Here is a 24,288-nt window from a genome sequence, read left to right on the forward strand (position 1 = left end):
CACAATTGCGCAGTTTTTCACGCATTTCCTAGCATATTTTGAGGGCATTTACACATTCCCATTGACATCTATAGGGACTTTTGGTGTACAAATGCTCAGGAAAATGGAGCATGGTGCGATTTCAAAATTTGCAGGAAAATAAGCGCATCTGAACAAACTCATTGAGATCAACGAGTTCTATTCTCTGCATATTGTACGTGTAAATTTTGTGTGTGCAGATACACTCGTGTAAAGGGGCCAGAGGCTGTAGTTACACAGGGGGATTTTATCACGTGAGTTCTGTCCGATTGTGATATGGACCGAACCCGCACGTTAAATGGAACTGCCATGTGCAATGAATGTACACATATAAACGATAGACCAACATAAGAAAAAAATCACTGCATGTCCTAAACACTAATCGCCTGTTATTTTCTATGGGATCCTTTAAAAAAATGCATCACACTCGCATGCTATGCGGCTTGCATGTGAGTGTGATACAATTTTTTTCTATTTTTAAATTTTTTATACATTCATTATGTAGCTAGCCCAATTATGTATGAGTGAGCTTGTGTTACCTTAGTTAGCTATTTATTTCTGTCTGAAGCTCCGAGCCTCTTTTTCCTCAGATGGTCACGTGTAGAGATGAGCGAGCGTACTCGGAAAAGCACTACTCGCTCGAGTAATTGGCTTTATCCGAGTATCGCTGTGCTCGTCCCTGAAGATTCGGGTGCCGGCACGGAGCAGGGAGCTGCAGGGGAGAGCGGGGAGGAACGGAGGGGAGATCTTTCTCTCCCTCTCTCCCGCCCGCTCTCCCCTGCTCCCCGCTGCGACTCACCTGTCAGTCGCAGCGGCACCCGAATCTTCAGGGACGAGCACAGCGATACTCGGATAAAGCAAATTACTCGAGCGAGTAGTGCTTTTCCGAGTACGCTCGCTCATCTCTAGTCACGTGATCTCAATTCTGACCAACTCAGATCTACTTAGGGTTATGTTGTCTGAAACTAGTCAGATTCTCAATCTGTGTGATGCTGTTACATGGACCCACAAATACTGCCTAGAGGGGGATACAGGCACTCCTATCACACAGGTAGAATAGAGGAGATCACAGCTCATTGTTCTGAATGTATACTTATGGGCTGTAGCTTATTTAGGTAAACATAGAAGGTAATGATAATTTAAACTTCCTCGAGCAGGCAGAAATGGTATAGCCTCTAGCTAAGGGTGCGTTCACACGAGCGCATAAACGGCGCGTTTTTGCGACCAAACGTATATACGTGACCATCTGAGCCGATGGTTTCGAATGTATTCGTTCACATGGGCGATTTTACAGCGCGTAAAAACGGCAACCCGCAGAAAACCGAACATACGCGACCGAAATACGTGCCGACATATTTTCGATGACCGAAAAGATCGTTTGAAAAGTAGGAACAAATGAAATTACACTTTCTAGCTCTGGTCATGATCGGCAAAAAACGTTCTTTCCGGCGATTATACGCTGCGCACGTGCGAACGTAAATACGCCTACGCTCGTGTGAACACACCCTCATGCTGTGCTGGTGCATCATGGGATTAATTGAAAGTAAAAAATCCTAATCTTAAATTGGTGCCTGATAAGCATCCGACAGAGGGCTGCACTGCAGGGAAGTAACTACACAGGGAAGATTTGCAGAGCGTGATAGGCAATCAGGTTAGGGGTCAGGGATGGAAAAATATGTTTTCACCAGTGTGGCCCTTTTACTATTGGAACATGTGATTTATTTATTTATTTTTTTCACGCATGTGAAAGTTGCGAGTGAATCCAATGCCGATTTCAGAGTATGACATCGGTCCCATTTTCTTGCACCAATATTGCACTTATCAGTGTGAATACAGCCTGAGGGCTTAGTCAGACGGGCGTTTTTTGCCGCGATTTGCGGATCGCATGACGGATGCGCATCCGCAAATCGCGTGACCGGTGCGCGCAAGTCGCCCGCAAAGCGCCCGAAAATCTGCTCCTAGCCGCGTTTCATTAGAAACGGGCCGGAGCTGTCCAGCGCATTGCATTCAATGGAGACGGCAATACAGCCGTCTCCATTGAAAGCAATGCGCTGCGGGTGAGCCCGGGATGAATTGTCGGTAAGGGCTTAAATATATAAGCCCTTCCCTGCAATCCATCCTAAAATGTGTTAAAATAAAAAAAAATTGCATTCTCACCTTCTGCCTGCAGCTCCGGGCAGCCGTCCTGCAGTCCTTGTGAAGGGGGTGTGAGTCAGACCTGCCCCCTGATTGGCTCAGCGCTGAGCCAATCAGAGGCATGCCTCACTCACACCCATTCATGAATTCATGAATGGATGTGAGTCAGACCTGCCCCTGATTGGCTCAGCGCTGAGAGGCAGCAGTCACTCACCCATTCATGAATGGGTGTGTGAGTGAAACCGGCCTCTGATTGGTCAGGCTGTGACCAATCAGAGCAGATCATTCAGCAGGCGGGGATTTTAAAGCCCCGCCGGCTGAATAGTGCCGAGAAGCAGTTCAGGAGAACTGACAGCGGCCGCGGCTGGACTCCGGCTGCAGCGGAAAGGTGAGTATACAATTTTTTTTTATTTTAACACATTTTAGCATGAATTGCAGGGAAGGGTTTATATATTTAACCCCTTCCCGACAATTAACCCCGCGCACGCCGGCAGCCCATTGCTTTCAATGGGCAAACATCGTTCTTCTCTGTTACAGCTGTGGCAGAGAAGAATGATTTGTCTTCTATATGTTCTCAATGGGGTCGGCGCTGCTGCCGCCGGCCCCATTGAGCGCATATACAGAAGCGAACAGGAATCGCAGATCGCAGATAGGTGCGATCTGCGATTTTTTGTTCTATAATTTTTCGGACGAGCGCATAAAAAGCGCCCATGTGTCCGATACCATTGCGAAGCAATGGTTTTAAAAAATCGCCGGACGCATGCGCATGCGCAAATCGCGGCAAAAAACGCCCGTCTGACTAAGGCCTAAGGGCGCCCACCCACTGGCGATTTTTTTTTCTTTGCGTTTTGCGTTTTTTCTCAAGAGCAATTAGAATTGAATGTACTCCTGTCCACTGGCGTTTTGCGTTGCGTTGCGTTTTTAACATAGGAACTGTCAGTTGCATATGTGTCCTTATTTTTCTCCTAATGCACCCATGAAAGTCAATGGAAATTAATGGAAAAGCCGCGGAAAACGCGGGGAAAACGCTGCGTTTTTCACGCACGAAAATCGCAAACGCCAGTGGGTGGGCGCCCTAAGGGCTCTTTTTACATGTGCGGCGGTGTTTTTATGTGTGCCGTAAAAACGCGTGAACGGGTGCACAAAGATAATATTTGATTCAGATGGCCCGAGCCTGGCTGATATACGCCGAGCCCGCAAGGCCGTTGTGCAGGGGAAGACAGTTTAGCTCTGCTAAGCTGTCTCCCCCTTCCCTCCCCCTCGCCGACTCTCGGTAAGGGGAGGAGTCGGGTGCTAAGCTTCTGCCCACTCTCCACCCCTTTTCCACAGCCATCAATATGAGGGGGTGGGGCAGGAGTTTTGCAATCAGCTCCACCCCCTGTACCACCCCTCCCATTGCAAACAGCAGGCAAGGAACGGAGAGGAGGAGAGAAGGGGGAAGGAGTTTAGCAGTCATGCTCTCCCACCTCTCTTCTCTGGCCACTGTCATTGGCTCCCATAGGAGTCTATGCAGCTGCCGACGTATTCCGGCCAGGAAGACAGTTCCAGGACTATCTTTCCTGACCAGCGTAAAAGTGCCCAGCGCTATATTGGCCAGCCAGACGCTTTTACGCCACAGGAATACGCCCATCTGATGTGATGCATTAGAATCCAATGCATCGGATGGTAGCGTACATCAGCCGTGAGAACGGCGGCCGATATACGCTTGTGTGAATAAAGCCTAAATGTGTCTTCCCTGTATTAGTAACCAATGCAGAAATCCAGGGAATCCCAGAGGATTCACTTACTTTTTCTTACATCTGTCCATCTTTTCTTTAACTATCAGCTAATATATTATAAGGACCACAGACAGGAAGATAAAGGTGTTTAATAACTGGCAACACGGCGGATATTATACTCACTAAGATATTCTGCAGGACGTGTCATCCTTCTCGAAGTATCAGTAATACATGCAAGGTGATACAATGTAACAATCTGCAGAGCAATACAATGTAACAGTCTGCAGAGCAGTTATGTGGAGCGATGCTCTGCTGCACCCAGCCGTCCGGGATACATTAGCATTGTTTTGTGTCTGTATAAGTCCCATGGCCGACATTCGGCTGGAGTTGCAGCAAGCAGTGTTGTGTCACGTTGTAGTCCTTAGGATGGGTAGGACAATCCAACCAAATTCCACAAACATTAGTTATAAGCGATCCTCTGCAGACTTCCATCAAGGGATGGTGAAATGCTCTGCAAGTGAAGGCGAGATCTGTACAACGTGGTCTACGGGACCTCAGACATAATCAGATGTTCTCCTTGAGCCGCTGGGGTGAAAATCTGCAAGAGACGAGATTGGACATGAGAATGTAAGAGACGAGTAAAGGAGCGCCATCTATACGTATAGCTGTGGACTTACCCTTTACACTCACATCTTCTCTGCTGGTGTAGGTTCTCTAGCAGCCATGCCCTGTGCCGTGCCCGCCTCTGCAAAGTCAAGCAGCAAGGATCAGCACAAGATAGGAACATAATGCCCATATCCCAACAATCCTATGTTATACAAGACTGTCACAAAAAACGGACTGCAAAGGAGGGGGGGCTTATACAAATCTGCAGAAAAATGGCCGTCCTAGGGTTGTTTAGAGGTAAGTCCTATTCAGGGTAGAGTTAAAATGTCCCTTGATTGGGGAGTGTACATATTGTAGGGTGTAAATATAAATAATACCACCCATAATAAGTGCAGTCATACTAGAGGAGCAAATGAGTAAATGATTGATGATCTGTCCTCAGAATGGGTCATCAATAGTTGATTAGTGGGGTCCTCCCATCTGGATCCCCATCAATCAGCTGATTGAAGTGACAGTAGCGGTCAGGTGGACTCCACGGTCACTTCAGGCACTGCACCGTCTTGTGGCGGTGCCTGGTATAGCAGCTCAGTCCCTTTCACCTGAAGGGGACTGAGCTGCTCTCAGGCCACGTGACGAATGAATGTGACATCCAATGCCTGAGAAGAAGCCACAGCAATCACCCGAGTGCCATGGCCTCTTCAATCATCTGATTGGTGGGGATCCCAAGTGGCGGACCCCCACCCATCAATGACTGATAACTAATCCTGAGTATAAGTCTTCATTAGAGCAGTTCCACTTATAAACATCATTAGTGACATTTTTTCGTTAAAATTGCTGCAAGTCATCTGGGCAGGTACCAACGCTTCTCAAGTTACCACTTTTTTTCCACCCAGTGTAGCCCAATGGCCCAATTGTCACCTTCCCCCGCAGGAGTAACTATAATGGATGCAGTTGCTCATGGGCCCTAGAGTCCTAGGAAGCCCATAAATTCTCTCTTGCCTATACAGACCAGTGCTATGAGTGAAGCATTATAACTGGAAGGACCTGTTACAGATTTTGCATTGGGGCCCAACACTAAGTTACGCCTCTGCCTCCCCCTATTCTGCGCTGTGATTGGTTGCTATGGGCAATCAAGAGAGTTTTACTTTTAGATAGTTAAATAAATCTCCGCTATGGTCTTTTCTTTCTCATTTTTGGAAGCGGAATAATCTAAGACAGAGGGGTTGCTATGGATACAATGGGATAGTTACAGATTTAGCAACCAGTCTGTGTCACATCTGAGTGAAGGGAAGATATTGGAACCAACCATCCTATTTTTTTTTGCAATGGACTTCAATTAGGGTGGGGTCATGCAAATCAATGTGGGTGGTCCTAAAAAATGTGAGCATTACTGGGGACATCAGCTAATCAGAAAAGTCTAAATTAGAGGCTCAGGATCAAAATAAACTGTCCCATAAGGCATCTTCAGGGGCCCCAGGACCTACATGTCCCCCAAGTGACATCACTGTGATAGGCATAGTGAAGTCACTTCTCTTATTGAAGGGGCTTGGGGAACTGTTCATTCACCCCAATTAGAAGCAAATAAAGTTTTATGTACCCAAAAGAAATGATTTTCGCATTACTTACCACCCTTCTTTTCCAAGCAATCACAAGTGTTATGAAGACCACCGTTAGTAGAAGTATGAAGATTCCCACTCCAACCATCACCCAGAACAGGGAGCTAGATGGGTCCAGGAGATCTGGCTTCACTGCTGTAGAAAATACAAAAATATATATATATCTCACCAGAAATTATGAAAGTCACTGCTTTTTCAAAGTTCTGGCTAAATGGTAATGCCTATGGTGATAGCTAGATGGCGCTGTTATTGGTATGGAGGCTACAGGTTCAATTCTCACACAGGTAATAAGAAGATGATGTGAGTTTTCTCCATTCCATTTAGTTTTGCTCTGGTGCAAATTGGTGTGCTAGATGGTAAGCTCAATGGGATAATAGGAGACGGATTATTCTGAAATACTACATCTGTGCTAATAACAAACTCAAGAAATAACAGTCACTGCATATAAAAAGGGCATTTACGTAGCACCAAGAGATTCTACAGCACTATATGGCAAAAAGTACAAATGACTAATTCTATAACACTTAATATAATAGAGTATATACAGTTACTGCTGTAAGTCACCTCCTATGTAGCATTTAGCTACTATATTTATATTACTGTATGTCCCTGCATAGGGACAGTATTATAGTAGTTATATTCTTGTACATAGGGACAGTATTATAGTAGTTATATTCTTGTATATAGGGAGCAGTATTATAGTAGTTATATTCCTGTACATAGGGAGCAGTATTATAGTAGTTATATTCCTGTACATAGGGAGCAGTATTATAGTAGTTATATTCCTGTACATAGGGAGCAGTATTATAGTAGTTATATTCCTGTACATAGGAGGCAGTATTATAGTATTTATATTATTATATATATAGCGCAGTATTATAGTAGTTATATTCCTGTATATAGTGGGCAGTATTATAGTAGTTATATTCCTGTACATAGGAGGCAGTATTATAGTAGTTATATTCTTGTACACAGGGGGCAGTATTATAGTAGTTATATTCTTGTACATTGGGAGCAGTATTATAGTAGTTATATTCTTGTACATAGAGGGCAGTATTATAGTAGTTATATTCTTGTACATAGGGGCAGTATTATAGTAGTTATATTCCTGTACATAGGGAGCAGTATTACAGAAGTTATATTCTTGTACATAGGGGGCAGTATTATAGTAGTTTTATTCTTGTACATAGGGGCAGTATTATAGTAGGTATATTCTTGTACATAGGGAGCAGTATTATAGTAGTTATATTCCTGTACATAGGGAGCAGTATTATAGTAGTTATATTCCTGTACATAGGGAGCAGTATTATAGTAGTTATATTCCTGTACATAGGGAGCAGTATTATAGTAGTTATATTCCTGTACATAGGAGGCAGTATTATAGTATTTATATTATTATATATATAGCGCAGTATTATAGTAGTTATATTCCTGTATATAGTGGGCAGTATTATAGTAGTTATATTCCTGTACATAGGAGGCAGTATTATAGTAGTTATATTCTTGTACACAGGGGGCAGTATTATAGTAGTTATATTCTTGTACATTGGGAGCAGTATTATAGTAGTTATATTCTTGTACATAGAGGGCAGTATTATAGTAGTTATATTCTTGTACATAGGTGCAGTATTATTATAGTAGTTATATTCTTGTATATAGGGGCAGTATTATAGTAGTTATATTCTTGTACATAGGGGGCAGTAGTATAGTAGTTATATTCTTGTACATAGGGGCAGTATTATAGTAGTTATATTCTTGTACATAGGGGGCAGTATTATAGTAGTTATATTCTTGTACATAGGGAGCAGTATTATAGTAGTTATATTCCTGTACATAGGGAGCAGTATTATAGTAGTTATATTCCTGTACATAGGGAGCAGTATTACAGAAGTTATATTCTTGTACATAGGGGGCAGTATTATAGTAGTTTCATTCTTGTACATAGGGGCAGTATTATAGTAGGTATATTCTTGTACATAGGGAGCAGTATTATAGTAGTTATATTCCTGTACATAGGGAGCAGTATTATAGTAGTTATATTCCTGTACATAGGGAGCAGTATTATAGTAGTTATATTCCTGTACATAGGGAGCAGTATTATAGTAGTTATATTCCTGTACATAGGGAGCAGTATTATAGTAGTTATATTCCTGTACATAGGAGGCAGTATTATAGTATTTATATTATTATATATATAGCGCAGTATTATAGTAGTTATATTCCTGTATATAGTGGGCAGTATTATAGTAGTTATATTCCTGTACATAGGAGGCAGTATTATAGTAGTTATATTCTTGTACACAGGGGGCAGTATTATAGTAGTTATATTCTTGTACATTGGGAGCAGTATTATAGTAGTTATATTCTTGTACATAGAGGGCAGTATTATAGTAGTTATATTCTTGTACATAGGTGCAGTATTATTATAGTAGTTATATTCTTGTATATAGGGGCAGTATTATAGTAGTTATATTCTTGTACATAGGGGGCAGTAGTATAGTAGTTATATTCTTGTACATAGGGGCAGTATTATAGTAGTTATATTCTTGTACATAGGGGGCAGTATTATAGTAGTTATATTCTTGTACATAGTAGCAGTATTATAGTAGTTATATTCTTGTACATAGGGGCAGTATTATAGTAGTTATATTCTTGTACATAGGGGCAGTATTATAGTAGTTATATTCTTGTACATAGGGGCAGTATTATAGTATTTATATTATTATATATATAGCGCAGTATTATAGTAGTTATATTCCTGTATATAGTGGGCAGTATTATAGTAGTTATATTCCTGTACATAGGAGGCAGTATTATAGTAGTTATATTCTTGTACACAGGGGGCAGTATTATAGTAGTTATATTCTTGTACATTGGGAGCAGTATTATAGTAGTTATATTCTTGTACATAGAGGGCAGTATTATAGTAGTTATATTCTTGTACATAGGGGCAGTATTATAGTAGTTATATTCCTGTACATAGGGAGCAGTATTACAGAAGTTATATTCTTGTACATAGGGGGCAGTATTATAGTAGTTTTATTCTTGTACATTGGGGCAGTATTATAGTAGGTATATTCTTGTACATAGGGAGCAGTATTATAGTAGTTATATTCCTGTACATAGGGAGCAGTATTATAGTAGTTATATTCCTGTACATAGGGAGCAGTATTATAGTAGTTATATTCCTGTACATAGGGAGCAGTATTATAGTAGTTATATTCCTGTACATAGGAGGCAGTATTATAGTATTTATATTATTATATATATAGCGCAGTATTATAGTAGTTATATTCCTGTATATAGTGGGCAGTATTATAGTAGTTATATTCCTGTACATAGGAGGCAGTATTATAGTAGTTATATTCTTGTACACAGGGGGCAGTATTATAGTAGTTATATTCTTGTACATTGGGAGCAGTATTATAGTAGTTATATTCTTGTACATAGAGGGCAGTATTATAGTAGTTATATTCTTGTACATAGGTGCAGTATTATTATAGTAGTTATATTCTTGTATATAGGGGCAGTATTATAGTAGTTATATTCTTGTACATAGGGGGCAGTAGTATAGTAGTTATATTCTTGTACATAGGGGCAGTATTATAGTAGTTATATTCTTGTACATAGGGGGCAGTATTATAGTAGTTATATTCTTGTACATAGGGAGCAGTATTAGAGTAGTTATATTCCTGTACATAGGGAGCAGTATTATAGTAGTTATATTCCTGTACATAGGGAGCAGTATTACAGAAGTTATATTCTTGTACATAGGGGGCAGTATTATAGTAGTTTTATTCTTGTACATAGGGGCAGTATTATAGTAGGTATATTCTTGTACATAGGGAGCAGTATTATAGTAGTTATATTCCTGTACATAGGGAGCAGTATTATAGTAGTTATATTCCTGTACATAGGGAGCAGTATTATAGTAGTTATATTCCTGTACATAGGGAGCAGTATTATAGTAGTTATATTCCTGTACATAGGGAGCAGTATTATAGTAGTTATATTCCTGTACATAGGGAGCAGTATTATAGTAGTTATATTCCTGTACATAGGAGGCAGTATTATAGTATTTATATTATTATATATATAGCGCAGTATTATAGTAGTTATATTCCTGTATATAGTGGGCAGTATTATAGTAGTTATATTCCTGTACATAGGAGGCAGTATTATAGTAGTTATATTCTTGTACACAGGGGGCAGTATTATAGTAGTTATATTCTTGTACATTGGGAGCAGTATTATAGTAGTTATATTCTTGTACATAGAGGGCAGTATTATAGTAGTTATATTCTTGTACATAGGTGCAGTATTATTATAGTAGTTATATTCTTGTATATAGGGGCAGTATTATAGTAGTTATATTCTTGTACATAGGGGGCAGTAGTATAGTAGTTATATTCTTGTACATAGGGGCAGTATTATAGTAGTTATATTCTTGTACATAGGGGGCAGTATTATAGTAGTTATATTCTTGTACATAGTAGCAGTATTATAGTAGTTATATTCTTGTACATAGGGGCAGTATTATAGTAGTTATATTCTTGTACATAGGGGCAGTATTATAGTAGTTATATTCTTGTACATAGGGGCAGTATTATAGTAGTTATATTCTTGTACATAGGGGGCAGTATTACAGTAGTTATATTCTTGTACATAGGGGGCAGTATTATAGTAGTTATATTCTTGTACATAGTAGCAGTATTATAGTAGTTATATTCTTGTACATAGGGGCAGTATTATAGCAGTTATATTCTTGTACATAGGGGGCAGTATTATAGTAGTTATATTCTTGTACATAGTAGCAGTAATATAGTAGTTATATTCTTGTACATAGGGGGCAGTATTATAGTAGTTATATTCCTGTACATAGGGAGCAGTATTATAGTAGTTATATTCCTGTACATAGGGAGCAGTATTATAGTAGTTATATTCCTGTACATAGGGAGCAGTATTATAGTAGTTATATTCCTGTACATAGGGAGCAGTATTATAGTAGTTATATTCCTGTACATAGGGAGCAGTATTATAGTAGTTATATTCTTGTACATAGGGAGCAGTATTATAGTAGTTATATTCTGGTACAAAAGAGGCAGTATTATAGTAGTTATATTCTTGTACATAGTAGCAGTATTATAGTAGTTATATTCTTGTACATAGGGGCAGTATTATAGTAGTTATATTCTTGTACATAGGGGCAGTATTATAGTAGTTATATTCTTGCACATAGGGGCAGTATTATAGTAGTTATATTCTTGTACATAGGGGGCAGTATTACAGTAGTTATATTCTTGTACATAGGGGGCAGTATTATAGTAGTTATATTCTTGTACATAGTAGCAGTATTATAGTAGTTATATTCTTGTACATAGGGGCAGTATTATAGCAGTTATATTCTTGTACATAGGGGGCAGTATTATAGTAGTTATATTCTTGTACATAGTAGCAGTAATATAGTAGTTATATTCTTGTACATAGGGGCAGTATTAAAGTAGTTATATTCTTGTACATAGAGGGCAGTATTATAGTAGTTATATTCTTGTACATAGGGGCAGTATTATAGTAGTTATATTCTTGTACATAGTAGCAGTATTATAGTAGTTATATTCTTGTACATAGAGGGCAGTATTATAGTAGTTATATTCTTGTACATAGAGGACAGTATTATAGTAGTTATATTCTTGTACATAGGGAGCAGTATTATAGTAGTTATATTCTGGTACAAAAGAGGCAGTATTATAGTAGTTATATTCTTGTACATAGTAGCAGTATTATAGTAGTTATATTCTTGTACATAGAGGGCAGTATTATAGTAGTTATATTCTTGTACATAGAGGACAGTATTATAGTAGTTATATTCTTGTACATAGGGAGCAGTATTATAGTAGTTATATTCTGGTACAAAAGAGGCAGTATTATAGTAGTTATATTCTTACACATAGGGGCAGTATTATAGTAGTTATATTCTTGCACATAGGGGGCAGTATTATAGTAGTTATATTCTTGTACATAGGGGGCAGTATTATAGTAGTTATATTCTTGTACATAGGGAAGCAGTATTATAGTAGTTATATTCTTGCACATAGGGGGCAGTATTAGAGTAGTTATATTCTTGTACATAGGAGCAGTATTATAGTAGTTATATTCTTGCACATAGGGGGCAGTATTATAGTAGTTATATTCTTGTATATAGGGAAGCAGTATTATAGTAGTCATATTCTTGCACATAGGGGGCAGTATTATAGTAGTTATATTCGTGTACATAGGAGCAGTATTATAATAGTTATATTCTTGCACATAGGGGGCAGTATTATAGTAGTTATATTCTTGTATATAGGGAAGCAGTATTATAGTAGTTATATTCTTGCACATAGGAGGCAGTATTATAGTAGTTATATTCTTGTACATAGGGAGCAGTATTATAGCAGTTATATTCTTGTACATAGAGGGCAGTATTATAGTAGTTATATTATTGTACATAGGGGCAGTATTATAGTAGTTATATTCTTGTACATAGGGGCAGTATTATAGTAGTTATATTCTTGTACATAGGGGGCAGTATTACAGTAGTTATATTCTTGTACATAGGGGGCAGTATTATAGTAGTTATATTCTTGTACATAGGGGGCAGTATTACAGTAGTTATATTCTTGTACATAGGGGGCAGTATTATAGTAGTTATATTCTTGTACATAGTAGCAGTATTATAGTAGTTATATTCTTGTACATAGGGGCAGTATTATAGCAGTTATATTCTTGTACATAGGGGGCAGTATTATAGTAGTTATATTCTTGTACATAGTAGCAGTAATATAGTAGTTATATTCTTGTACATAGGGGGCAGTATTATAGTAGTTATATTCCTGTACATAGGGAGCAGTATTATAGTAGTTATATTCCTGTACATAGGGAGCAGTATTATAGTAGTTATATTCCTGTACATAGGGAGCAGTATTATAGTAGTTATATTCCTGTACATAGGGAGCAGTATTATAGTAGTTATATTCTTGTACATAGGGAGCAGTATTATAGTAGTTATATTCTGGTACAAAAGAGGCAGTATTATAGTAGTTATATTCTTGTACATAGTAGCAGTATTATAGTAGTTATATTCTTGTACATAGGGGCAGTATTATAGTAGTTATATTCTTGTACATAGGGGCAGTATTATAGTAGTTATATTCTTGTACATAGGGGCAGTATTATAGTAGTTATATTCTTGTACATAGGGGGCAGTATTACAGTAGTTATATTCTTGTACATAGGGGGCAGTATTATAGTAGTTATATTCTTGTACATAGTAGCAGTATTATAGTAGTTATATTCTTGTACATAGGGGCAGTATTATAGCAGTTATATTCTTGTACATAGGGGGCAGTATTATAGTAGTTATATTCTTGTACATAGTAGCAGTAATATAGTAGTTATATTCTTGTACATAGGGGCAGTATTAAAGTAGTTATATTCTTGTACATAGAGGGCAGTATTATAGTAGTTATATTCTTGTACATAGGGGCAGTATTATAGTAGTTATATTCTTGTACATAGTAGCAGTATTATAGTAGTTATATTCTTGTACATAGAGGGCAGTATTATAGTAGTTATATTCTTGTACATAGAGGACAGTATTATAGTAGTTATATTCTTGTACATAGGGAGCAGTATTATAGTAGTTATATTCTGGTACAAAAGAGGCAGTATTATAGTAGTTATATTCTTGTACATAGTAGCAGTATTATAGTAGTTATATTCTTGTACATAGAGGGCAGTATTATAGTAGTTATATTCTTGTACATAGAGGACAGTATTATAGTAGTTATATTCTTGTACATAGGGAGCAGTATTATAGTAGTTATATTCTGGTACAAAAGAGGCAGTATTATAGTAGTTATATTCTTACACATAGGGGCAGTATTATAGTAGTTATATTCTTGCACATAGGGGGCAGTATTATAGTAGTTATATTCTTGTACATAGGGGGCAGTATTATAGTAGTTATATTCTTGTACATAGGGAAGCAGTATTATAGTAGTTATATTCTTGCACATAGGGGGCAGTATTAGAGTAGTTATATTCTTGTACATAGGAGCAGTATTATAGTAGTTATATTCTTGCACATAGGGGGCAGTATTATAGTAGTTATATTCTTGTATATAGGGAAGCAGTATTATAGTAGTCATATTCTTGCACATAGGGGGCAGTATTATAGTAGTTATATTCGTGTACATAGGAGCAGTATTATAATAGTTATATTCTTGCACATAGGGGGCAGTATTATAGTAGTTATATTCTTGCATATAGGGAAGCAGTATTATAGTAGTTATATTCTTGCACATAGGAGGCAGTATTATAGTAGTTATATTCTTGTACATAGGGAGCAGTATTATAGTAGTTATATTCTTGTACATAGAGGGCAGTATTATAGTAGTTATATTATTGTACATAGGGGCAGTATTATAGTAGTTATATTCTTGTACATAGGGGCAGTATTATAGTAGTTATATTCTTGTACATAGGGGGCAGTATTACAGTAGTTATATTCTTGTACATAGGGGGCAGTATTATAGTAGTTATATTCTTGTACATAGGGGCAGTAGTATAGTAGTTATATTCTTGTACATAGGAGCAGTATTATAGTAGTTATATTCTTGTACATAGGAGGCAGTACTATAGTAGTTATATTCTTGTACATAGTAGCAGTAATATAGTAGTTATATTCTTGTACATAGGGGCAGTATTAAAGTAGTTATATTCTTGTACATAGAGGGCAGTATTATAGTGGTTATATTCTTGTATATAGGGGGCAGTATTATAGTAGTTATATTCTTGTACATAGGAGCAGTATTATAGTAGTTATATTCTTGTACATAGGAGCAGTATTATAGTAGTTATATTCTTGTACATAGGGGCAGTATTATAGTAGTTATTTTCTTGTATATAGGAGCAGTATTATAGTAGTTATATTCTTGTACATAGGAGGCAGTATTATAGTAGTTATATTTTTGTACATAGAGGGCAGTATTATAGTAGTTATATTCTTGTACATAGAGGACAGTATTATAGTAGTTATATTCTTGTACAAAGGGAGCAGTATTATAGTAGTTATATTCTGGTACATAAGAGGCAGTATTATAGTAGTTATATTCTTGTACATAAGAGGCAGTATTATAGTAGTTATATTCTTGTACATGAAGGGCAGTATTATAGTAGTTATATTCTTACACATAGGGGGCAGTATTATAGTAGTTATATTCTTGCACATAGGGGGCAGTATTAGAGTAGTTATATTCTTGTACATAGGAGCAGTATTATAGTAGTTATATTCTTGCACATAGGGGGCAGTATTATAGTAGTTATATTCTTGTATATAGGGAAGCAGTATTATAGTAGTTATATTCTTGCACATAGGGGGCAGTATTATAGTAGTTATATTAGTGTACATAGGAGCAGTATTATAATAGTTATATTCTTGCACATAGGGGGCAGTATTATACTAGTTATATTCTTGTATATAGGGAAGCAGTATTATAGTAGTTATATTCTTGCACATAGGAGGCAGTATTATAGTAGTTATATTCTTGTACATAGGGAGCAGTATTATAGTAGTTATATTCTTGTACATAGAGGGCAGTATTATAGTAGTTATATTCTTGTACATAGGGGGCAGTATTATAGTAGTTATATTCTTGTACATAGGGAGCAGTATTATAGTAGTTATATTCTTGTACATAGAGGACAGTATTATAGTAGTTATATTCTTGTACATAGGGGGCAGTATTATAGTAGTTATATTCTGGTACATAAGAGGCAGTATTATAGTAGTTAAATTCTTGTACATAGAGGGCAGTATTATAGTAGCTATATTCTTGTACATAGTAGCAGTATTATAGTAGTTAAATTCTTGTACATAGAGGGCAGTATTATAGTAGTTATATTCTTGTACATAGTAGCAGTATTATAGTAGTTATATTCTTGTACATAGAGGGCAGTATTATAGTAGTTATATTCTTGTACATAGAGGACAGTATTATAGTAGTTATATTCTTGTACATAGGGAGCAGTATTATAGTAGTTATATTCTTGTACATAGGGGGCAGTATTATAGTAGTTATATTCTTGTTCATAGGGGGCAGTATTATAATAGTTATATTCTTGTACATAGGGAAGCAGTATTATAGTAGTTATATTCTTGCACATAGGGGGCAGTATTAGAGTAGTTATATTCTTGTACATAGGAGCAGTATTATAGTAGTTATATTCTTGCACATAGGGGGCAGTATTATAGTAGTTATATTCTTGTATATAGGGAAGCAGTATTATAGTAGTCATATTCTTGCACATAGGGGGCAGTATTATAGTAGTTATATTCGTGTACATAGGAGCAGTATTATAATAGTTATATTCTTGCACATAGGGGGCAGTATTATAGTAGTTATATTCTTGTATATAGGGAAGCAGTATTATAGTAGTTATATTCTTGCACATAGGAGGCAGTATTATAGTAGTTATATTCTTGTACATAGGGAGCAGTATTATAGTAGTTATATTCTTGTACATAGAGGGCAGTATTATAGTAGTTATATTATTGTACATAGGGGGCAGTATTATAGTAGTTATATTCTTGTACATAGGGAGCAGTATTATAGTAGTTATATTCTTGTACATAGAGGACAGTATTATAGTAGTTATATTCTTGTACATAGGGGGCAGTATTATAGTAGTTATATTCTGGTACATAAGAGGCAGTATTATAGTAGTTAAATTCTTGTACATAGAGGGCAGTATTATAGTAGTTATATTCTTGTACATAGAGGGCAGTATTATAGTAGTTATATTCTTGTACATAGAGGACAGTATTATAGTAGTTATATTCCTGTACATAGGGAGCAGTATTATAGTAGTTATATTCTGGTACATAAGAGGCAGTATTATAGTAGTTATATTCTTACACATAGGGGGCAGTATTATAGTAGTTATATTCTTGCACATAGGGGGCAGTATTATAGTAGTTATATTCTTGCACATAGGGGGCAGTATTATAGTAGTTATATTCTTGTACATAGGGAAGCAGTATTATAGTAGTTATATTCTTGCACATAGGAGGCAGTATTATTGTAGTTATATTCTTGTACATAGGGGGCAGTATTATAGTAGTTATATTCTTGTACATAGGGGGCAGTATCATAGTAGTTATATTCTTGTATATAGGGAAGCAGTATTATAGTAGTTATATTCTTGCACATAGGAGGCAGTATTATAGTAGTTATATTCTTGTACATAGGGGGGTAGTAATATAGCTACTTTAATACTGCCTCCTATGTGCAAGAATATGAAAACAGGACTGGTCAAGCTACCTCCACTGAAAAGTGAGGTTCAGACATATTCAATGCAGAACACTGTAATACTGTCTCTCTTGGCATCTCACCTAGTGTCACGTTGGCGCTGGCCAGTCTCTCTTTACCACTGGTGACACTGCAGGTCCAGGTGACCACAGTCTCATTTCCTGCTGTGACTTCTGTATTCCAGATTTGGTTTCCCGGTTTTCCACACTTCTCATGACTTGTCTGCCATTGATGCCAACACAGTGTCCATTTGATGTCAATGCGATCTACCTTACATTCGAGAGGGACTTTGGTGTTCGGACTGATGTCACTGTTTGAAACAGGAACTGTACAAAAAATGGTTATATCAGACTGTCATATATTGTGCATAGAACCTTTACATTTTTAATGGTTTTTCTGATGCAGAGCTCCAAATCCCATGCACAGACATAAAGCTACATGAAAAACCTCTTCTTCCTGCAGCTACCACTAGGGGGAGTTCTAAGCATATAAGCACCTGAGCTCCCCCTAGTGTTGGCTTCGGGCATCCAGAATTTTATCTTTTAAATCTATGACAATGCAGAGGATTTGGAGCTCTGTATCAGAAAAACAGAGCTCCGACCGCTATAAAGATGTATTAGGAAAGCAATCAGAGGAGAAAACCAGAACTAAAGCAACATAATGATAAAAGCAGACTGTCACTTTAAGTGACATTCTGAAATATCTGGATATTGTCATTCTTACTGATCTTTTGATAATGAGAACATTTTTGTTACCATCGCCTTCTCCTTTCTCCTCAGAGATATCCAATTATTTCAACTTTAAGATAAAAAAAATCTAGAAATAGAAATTCTTGCTGGAAGTGACGGCGGCAGCCTTGGTAACCTCATGCGATTAGTCCTGCTATTATTAATTATCTCTTTCTAGTAATGGCTGTAACCATGGAAACCATAAGAAAGCTGCGATCATTCAATGGAGACTCTTCCGTTTTTCTTACATCTATATTTTGTCAGAGTGATCGTTACACGGTGACGTTTTGTCATTCCTGTCACGGTCGCTGCACAGGAGAGAATTGGGTTTTTCTATTTTTTTCCATGATTTCCATTGGGTGTTATAGTGATTGCTGCTAACTGCACCCCCAAGTATCACCCATATTGTATCTGTACCAGGGAGGAGATCTAATGCATGACATACAGTATGGCCTTAAGTATACCCTGCCGGTAAGCTATGAGATAATAATGCAGAGCTCGGAGATGATGATAGATCATTATTGCTACACTAGTAGCTGAGCTGCAGTGACTGTCATTTAAAACCCCAGCCTGGACGAATCTGGGAATATATAGCAATACAGATCACTAAAATGGGAACGTCTTAGAGAATTGTATGTGTGTAAGTGGGGAGCTCAGGGCAAAACTGAGGATTAACCCAGCCTGACTGGAAAAAAAGTGAGGGCTCTGGCATTGTATGTCTTTCCTTGATATAGTTAAGTCAACTTTCAGATAATATGTCAGAGCTCTGAGATAATAAGTGAGATCTCTGAGATAATAGGTGAGGGTTCTGAGATAATAGGTGAGGGTTCTGATATAATAAGTGAGGGCTCTGATATAATAAGTGAGGGCTCTGAGATAATAAGTGAGGGCTCTGAGATAATAAGTGAGGGCTCTGAGATAATAAGGGAGGGCTCTGATATAATAAGTGAGGGCTCTGAGATAATAAGTGAGGGCTCTGAGAAAAAAAGGCGAGGGCTCTGAGATAATAAGTGAGGGCTCTGATATAATAAGTGAGAGCTCTGAGATAATAAGTGTGGGCTCTGAGATAATAAGTGAGGGCTCTGAGATAATAAGTGAGGGCTCTGAGATAATAAATGAGAGCTCTGAGATAATAAGTGAGAGCTCTGAGATAATAAGTGAGGGCTCTGAGATAATAAGTGAGAGCTCTGAGATAATAAGTGAGGGCTCTGAGATAATAAGTGAGGGCTCTGAGATAATAAGTGAGGGCTCTGAGATAATAAGTGAGGGCTCTGAGATAATAAATGAGAGCTCTGAGATAATAAGTGAGAGCTCTGAGATAATAAGTGAGGGCTCTGAGGTAAAAAGTGAGGGCTCTGAGATAATAAGTGAGGGCTCTGAGATAATAAGTGAGGGCTCTGAGATAATAAGTGAGAGCTCTGAGATAATAAGTGAGAGCTCTGAGATAATAAGTGAGGGCTCTGAGGTAAAAAGTGAGGGCTCTGAGATAAAAGGTGAGGGCTCTGATATAATAAGTGAGGGCTCTGAGATAATAAGTGAGGGCTCTGAGATAATAAGTGAGGGCTCTGAGATAATAAGTGAGGGCTTTGAGATAATAAGTGAGGGCTCTGAGATAATAAGTGAGGGCTCTGAGATAATAAGTGAGGGCTCTGAGATAATAAGTGAGGGCTCTGATATAATAAGTAAGGGCTCTTGAGATATTAAGTGAGGGCTCTGAGATAATAAGTGAGGGCTCTGAGATAATAAAGGTACATTTATACACAACCATGATTGCTCAAGATAACCCAAAAGCCATCTTTTCAGGGATCATCATTGTGTGTAAATGTGCGCCCATTGTGCACTTACCTTGCACTTTTGGTCCATCACTGACTTCAGCTCAGCTTAAAATCCCTGATAAGAGGGACCTCAGTGGGCAGCGCTGATAACATTCTTTCAGTAGCTGTCTCACTGGAGAACAATAGCAATGTATTTAGAGAACAGACCACCCGCTGTTCTCTAAATACATGCAAATGAAGTTAGTTAGCTACTACTGGGCTAATTAACCCATTAGTAGCTAATGCTAAATGATCGCTCATAACTGTCAGTTACTGGCAAATATTAAGCGATCACTTTTGTGTGTAAATGGACCTTTGGCGAAGGCTTTGAGATAATAAGTGAGAGCTCTGAGATAATAGGTGGGGGTCTCTGAGATAATAAGTGAGGGCTCTGAGATAATAAGTAATGCCCTGTTTACATGGGATGATTATCACACAATTCATTCAAATGAACGAGAATGCCCGATAATTGTCGCGTCTAAATGCAGAGCCTTCGCACACTATTCATTTACTTTTTGTTTGTCGCTCACGTTCAACCAGCATAAACCTCATCGCTGGTTCACTCACGTTTCGCCGCATCTAAACGCTCCCCGCTCAAATAGAATGTGAAGCGCTGAGCGAGAAGTTAACGAGAAGTGAGCGATTAGCAGCGTTGATCTGCCTAAAGGTTCTGCACGGGTGCTAGCAACTAGCGGTGACGTCACTCACTCTTGCGCTTGTGTAGCCGACAGTCGTCCCGTGTAAATGGGACGCGCATTACGAACGCGTTAGCGCAGCTGTATGTTCTATTGTTCAGTGTAAACAGGTCATCATTCATCTATGAACCACTGTTTGTTTACTATGTTTGGAGGCGGGTGGGCTGGAATGATTCCCAGCCCGCACCGCCTCCATTCAGTGAGTGATGATCGCACGCTGGGGCGGCTGTCAGTCATCCTGTGTAAAAGGGTTTCTGGGAACAAAATGGAAATTTAGACAATTCTGAAGTCTAGGAGGTCCAGCCAAGTAGTGCCAATCAGCCACCAATCTGCTGCTGTGTTTACGTGCATCACGTCCGCAGTAATCACAACGGACTGCTACCTCCAACTCCCAGCATGCATAGAGCTTGTCTACCGGCCAGCACTGGAGCTCCGCCTCCAGCTTACGGGTCCTACAACTTACCAGCACCAACCTCTCACAGAGTGAAGCCGACAGACAGAAACGTCTGAACTGCACATGAGCAATACAGCGCCGTGCTTCCTCCCATCATGCACTGCTCACAGCCGAATGCTGGAGACTATGGAGAGGAAGTAGCAACTGCGGACAAAATTTCAGAGGAAGTAGAGATAGTTTACAAGCCGAGGGTTATGTGTCAGATAGAAAATGAAGAAAATAGCTAGACCGGGTACAGGGAACTGATTACAGAATGACTTATAGTGACAGACGTTAGATTTTAGAATGTTACTCTGTGACTGGAATACCCCTTTAAGGGCTGTAAAATAATGTGTGAAGGCTTTCAGTTAATAAAGGTGCTTTTAGGTGGAACGATTATGGTTCAAAAAAATCTCTCCCCTAGAAGTTGTTAGAGTTGGCGGGCATGGAGGCTCTAGTACCCTGTTGTACCACCTCTAGCTTGGATACAAGATGTGATACGGGCAGGCATGGAGGCTCTAGTACCCTGTTGTACCACCTCTAGCTTGGATACAATATGTGATACGGAGTGGGCATGGAGGCTCCAGTACCCTGTTGTACCGCCCCTAGCTTGGATACAAGATGTGATGCAGGCTGGCATGGAGGCTCCAGTACCCTGTTGTACCACCTCTAGATTGGATCCAAGATGTGATAGAAGCAGGCATGGAGGCACTAGCACCCCCTTGTAACGCCTCTACTTTGGATACAAGGTGTGATAGGGGCGGGCATGGAGGCTCTAGTACCCCGTTGTAACGCCTCTAGCTTGGCTACAAGATATAATACGGAGGGCATGGTGGCATGCAGGTTCTGTATGGTATTCTGCAACATATTGCTCCACATTTCCTGTAACGGAGTCTCTAGATTGTGGAAACTCGTAGGCTGTTGAAGTTGGCGTCCCAGATGGTCCCATACATGTTCTATTGGTGATAAATCTGGTGACCGGGCGGCTACAGAAGTGTGACAATGTTGTGGAGACATTCTTGTGTCCCCCTTGTGTGTGCGGCCGAGCATTATCCTGCTGGAAGCCGCCATGAGAGGAACACATGTGGCTGCAGGATGTTCTGAACATATCGCTGAGCTGTTATTGTCCCTCGTACCACTACTAGTTGTGACCGACTGTTGTATGCGATGACCCCCCAGACCATCACACCAGCAGGGGGCAGTGTGCCGTTCCACAGCAAAGGTAGGATTGAGGTGCTCACCCTGAGGTCTCCAAACATGAACACAGCCATCATCAGTGCTTGAACTTAACCTGAATTTGTCTCTGAAGACAACCCAGTTCAACTCTGTGGCATCCAGTTTCGTCGTTCATGACACCACTGCAAACAGAGGTAACAGTGGATGGGTGTCAAAGGCCGTACATGAAGGACCAATTGTCTTTCAGCCAAGCACCAGGAAATGGTTCCAACAGACACTGCATGGCAGACAATGAAACAGTTGGAGGTGCTTGTCGGATGATCCTCTCTACTAGTGATCTGTGGTGGTTGTTCTGAGCCCAGTCGCCTTGTGTGCCCTCACACATCCACTGGTCCAACACCTCCTAACAGTCTGGTCAGAATGACTCAGGTGGTGGCAATTCTTAGATATGACAATCTATCATCTCTCATTCCAATAATGCGCCCCCTCTCAAATTCTGTTAACTGAGCAAAATCTCTTGGATTGCATCATAGAGGCATCTAATGGTCAACAAGCTCCACACGAGCAATGTACACAACACAAAAGTAGCCTCTGAGAGCCTTTTTATAGGCCAAGGCTGGAACCACTTTTAGGGCCTCAGGTAGCAAAACCGTTCATCTAATCATGCCACAACTCTAATCATTTGTATATCTGCCTCTGCCTGAGATTTAACTGCATGCTGAGTCTTGTAGCAAAGTGACAACTTCTTATAGGGGTAGGATTTTTCTTATTTACAAAGATTATATATATAATATAATATTCGTTCTGCTTTTGTTGCTATGGACTGAAAAGACCTGAGCTGCATACTGATTGGCTGAAGGCTAGGTATAAAAGGCTGGGACTCAGTAGTTTTTAGAGAGTGCATGGAAGAGAGAGACCTGTAGCTAAACTTTGTGAGTACCGGAGAGGGAGAGCCTTGGGTGAGTGACGCAGCAGTTATTCAGAGAGGAAAAAGTGAGAGATCATCAGCTGGAGGGGGGGATTCTCTGGTGATCAACTCAGCAACCCTGAACTAAACAGGAGGAACAGTAGCTGGTGAGAATGGGTTGTGCCTTTCATTCAGGATGGAATTATTCCGCATGGACATTTCTGTGTCACACTGTTATCCTTATGGGGCTTTGTGCTGTGGAATTGAAGGGAATCTGTCAGCTGGAACGCGCTGTCCAAACTGCAGGATCATCTTATAGAGCAGGAGGAGCTGAGAAGACTGATATATAGTTTTATGGGGAAAGATTCAGTATAACTTGTATTATATTCATTTATATCTGATAATTCTTAGCTGAACAGTCCAATGGGCGGAGCTATTAGTGATGGACAGCCATCTGTGTATGATTGTGCTGCTTGTTCCACCTCCAGGGGCGTATCCTGTGAGGTAGGGGGCGTACCAAAATGTACCACACCTGACGGGAAAATCCTTATTTTACTTTCAAAATTTACTATAAAAGAACCTACTCTGTATATACTCCCTAACATTAAGTTTGATAAAGGAGGCATTCAGAGGACCTCCGAAACGTGTTGCTTACCACTCACTGTGACTGTCCTCAATCCCGTTTGATTTCCTATTTTATTTGTTGTTTTAGTTTTTTGTTTCTGCCTGACTTAAAATAATAAAGAAAAAAAAATGGATTTCTCCACCATTTACTTGGATTTACTACAGGCTATTCTGGAGTTAAGAGGAGTCACTTCCCACCGCGGACTCCTCTACGAAGTAAGTTAACCTCGTTTTCATTGATTAACCATTCACCTAGAGTGCGGGGATTTTATTTACTTCTATTGTGTTTTATACTATTGAGGTGTTCCGTATACTCTCGGATTCCCCCTATGAACACCCTATACCCTAGGTGTTGAAGACATCTTCAGGGATTCGGTGCTTTGGATATTTAAATATATATAAAGCTGACTTGGAACAGCGGTGTGGACGCCTGTCACCCAATGGGCGATCCACACCAGGTCCTTTT

At 39.1% G+C, this 24,288-nt stretch overlaps 1 protein-coding gene across 1 annotated transcript in view; it reads right to left on the reverse strand.

Moving 5' to 3' along the window:
* Window positions 1–4,011: 4,011 nt before the first annotated feature.
* LOC136624941 (T-cell surface glycoprotein CD4-like) overlaps window positions 4,012–24,288 on the reverse strand; it is a 39,752-nt gene continuing 19,475 nt past the window's right edge. The window contains exons 7-10 of the mRNA XM_066598874.1: window positions 17,529–17,771; window positions 6,105–6,229; window positions 4,550–4,617; window positions 4,012–4,470 (exon numbers count right to left, since the gene is read on the reverse strand). Of these exons, the coding sequence (XP_066454971.1) occupies window positions 4,437–4,470; window positions 4,550–4,617; window positions 6,105–6,229; window positions 17,529–17,771 (470 nt within the window). The 3' untranslated portion in view covers window positions 4,012–4,436. The remainder of the gene's footprint in view (window positions 4,471–4,549; window positions 4,618–6,104; window positions 6,230–17,528; window positions 17,772–24,288) is intronic.

Source organism: Eleutherodactylus coqui, chromosome 4 (genome assembly GCF_035609145.1).
Source record: "Eleutherodactylus coqui strain aEleCoq1 chromosome 4, aEleCoq1.hap1, whole genome shotgun sequence".
Taxonomy (NCBI): Eukaryota; Metazoa; Chordata; class Amphibia; order Anura; family Eleutherodactylidae; genus Eleutherodactylus; species Eleutherodactylus coqui.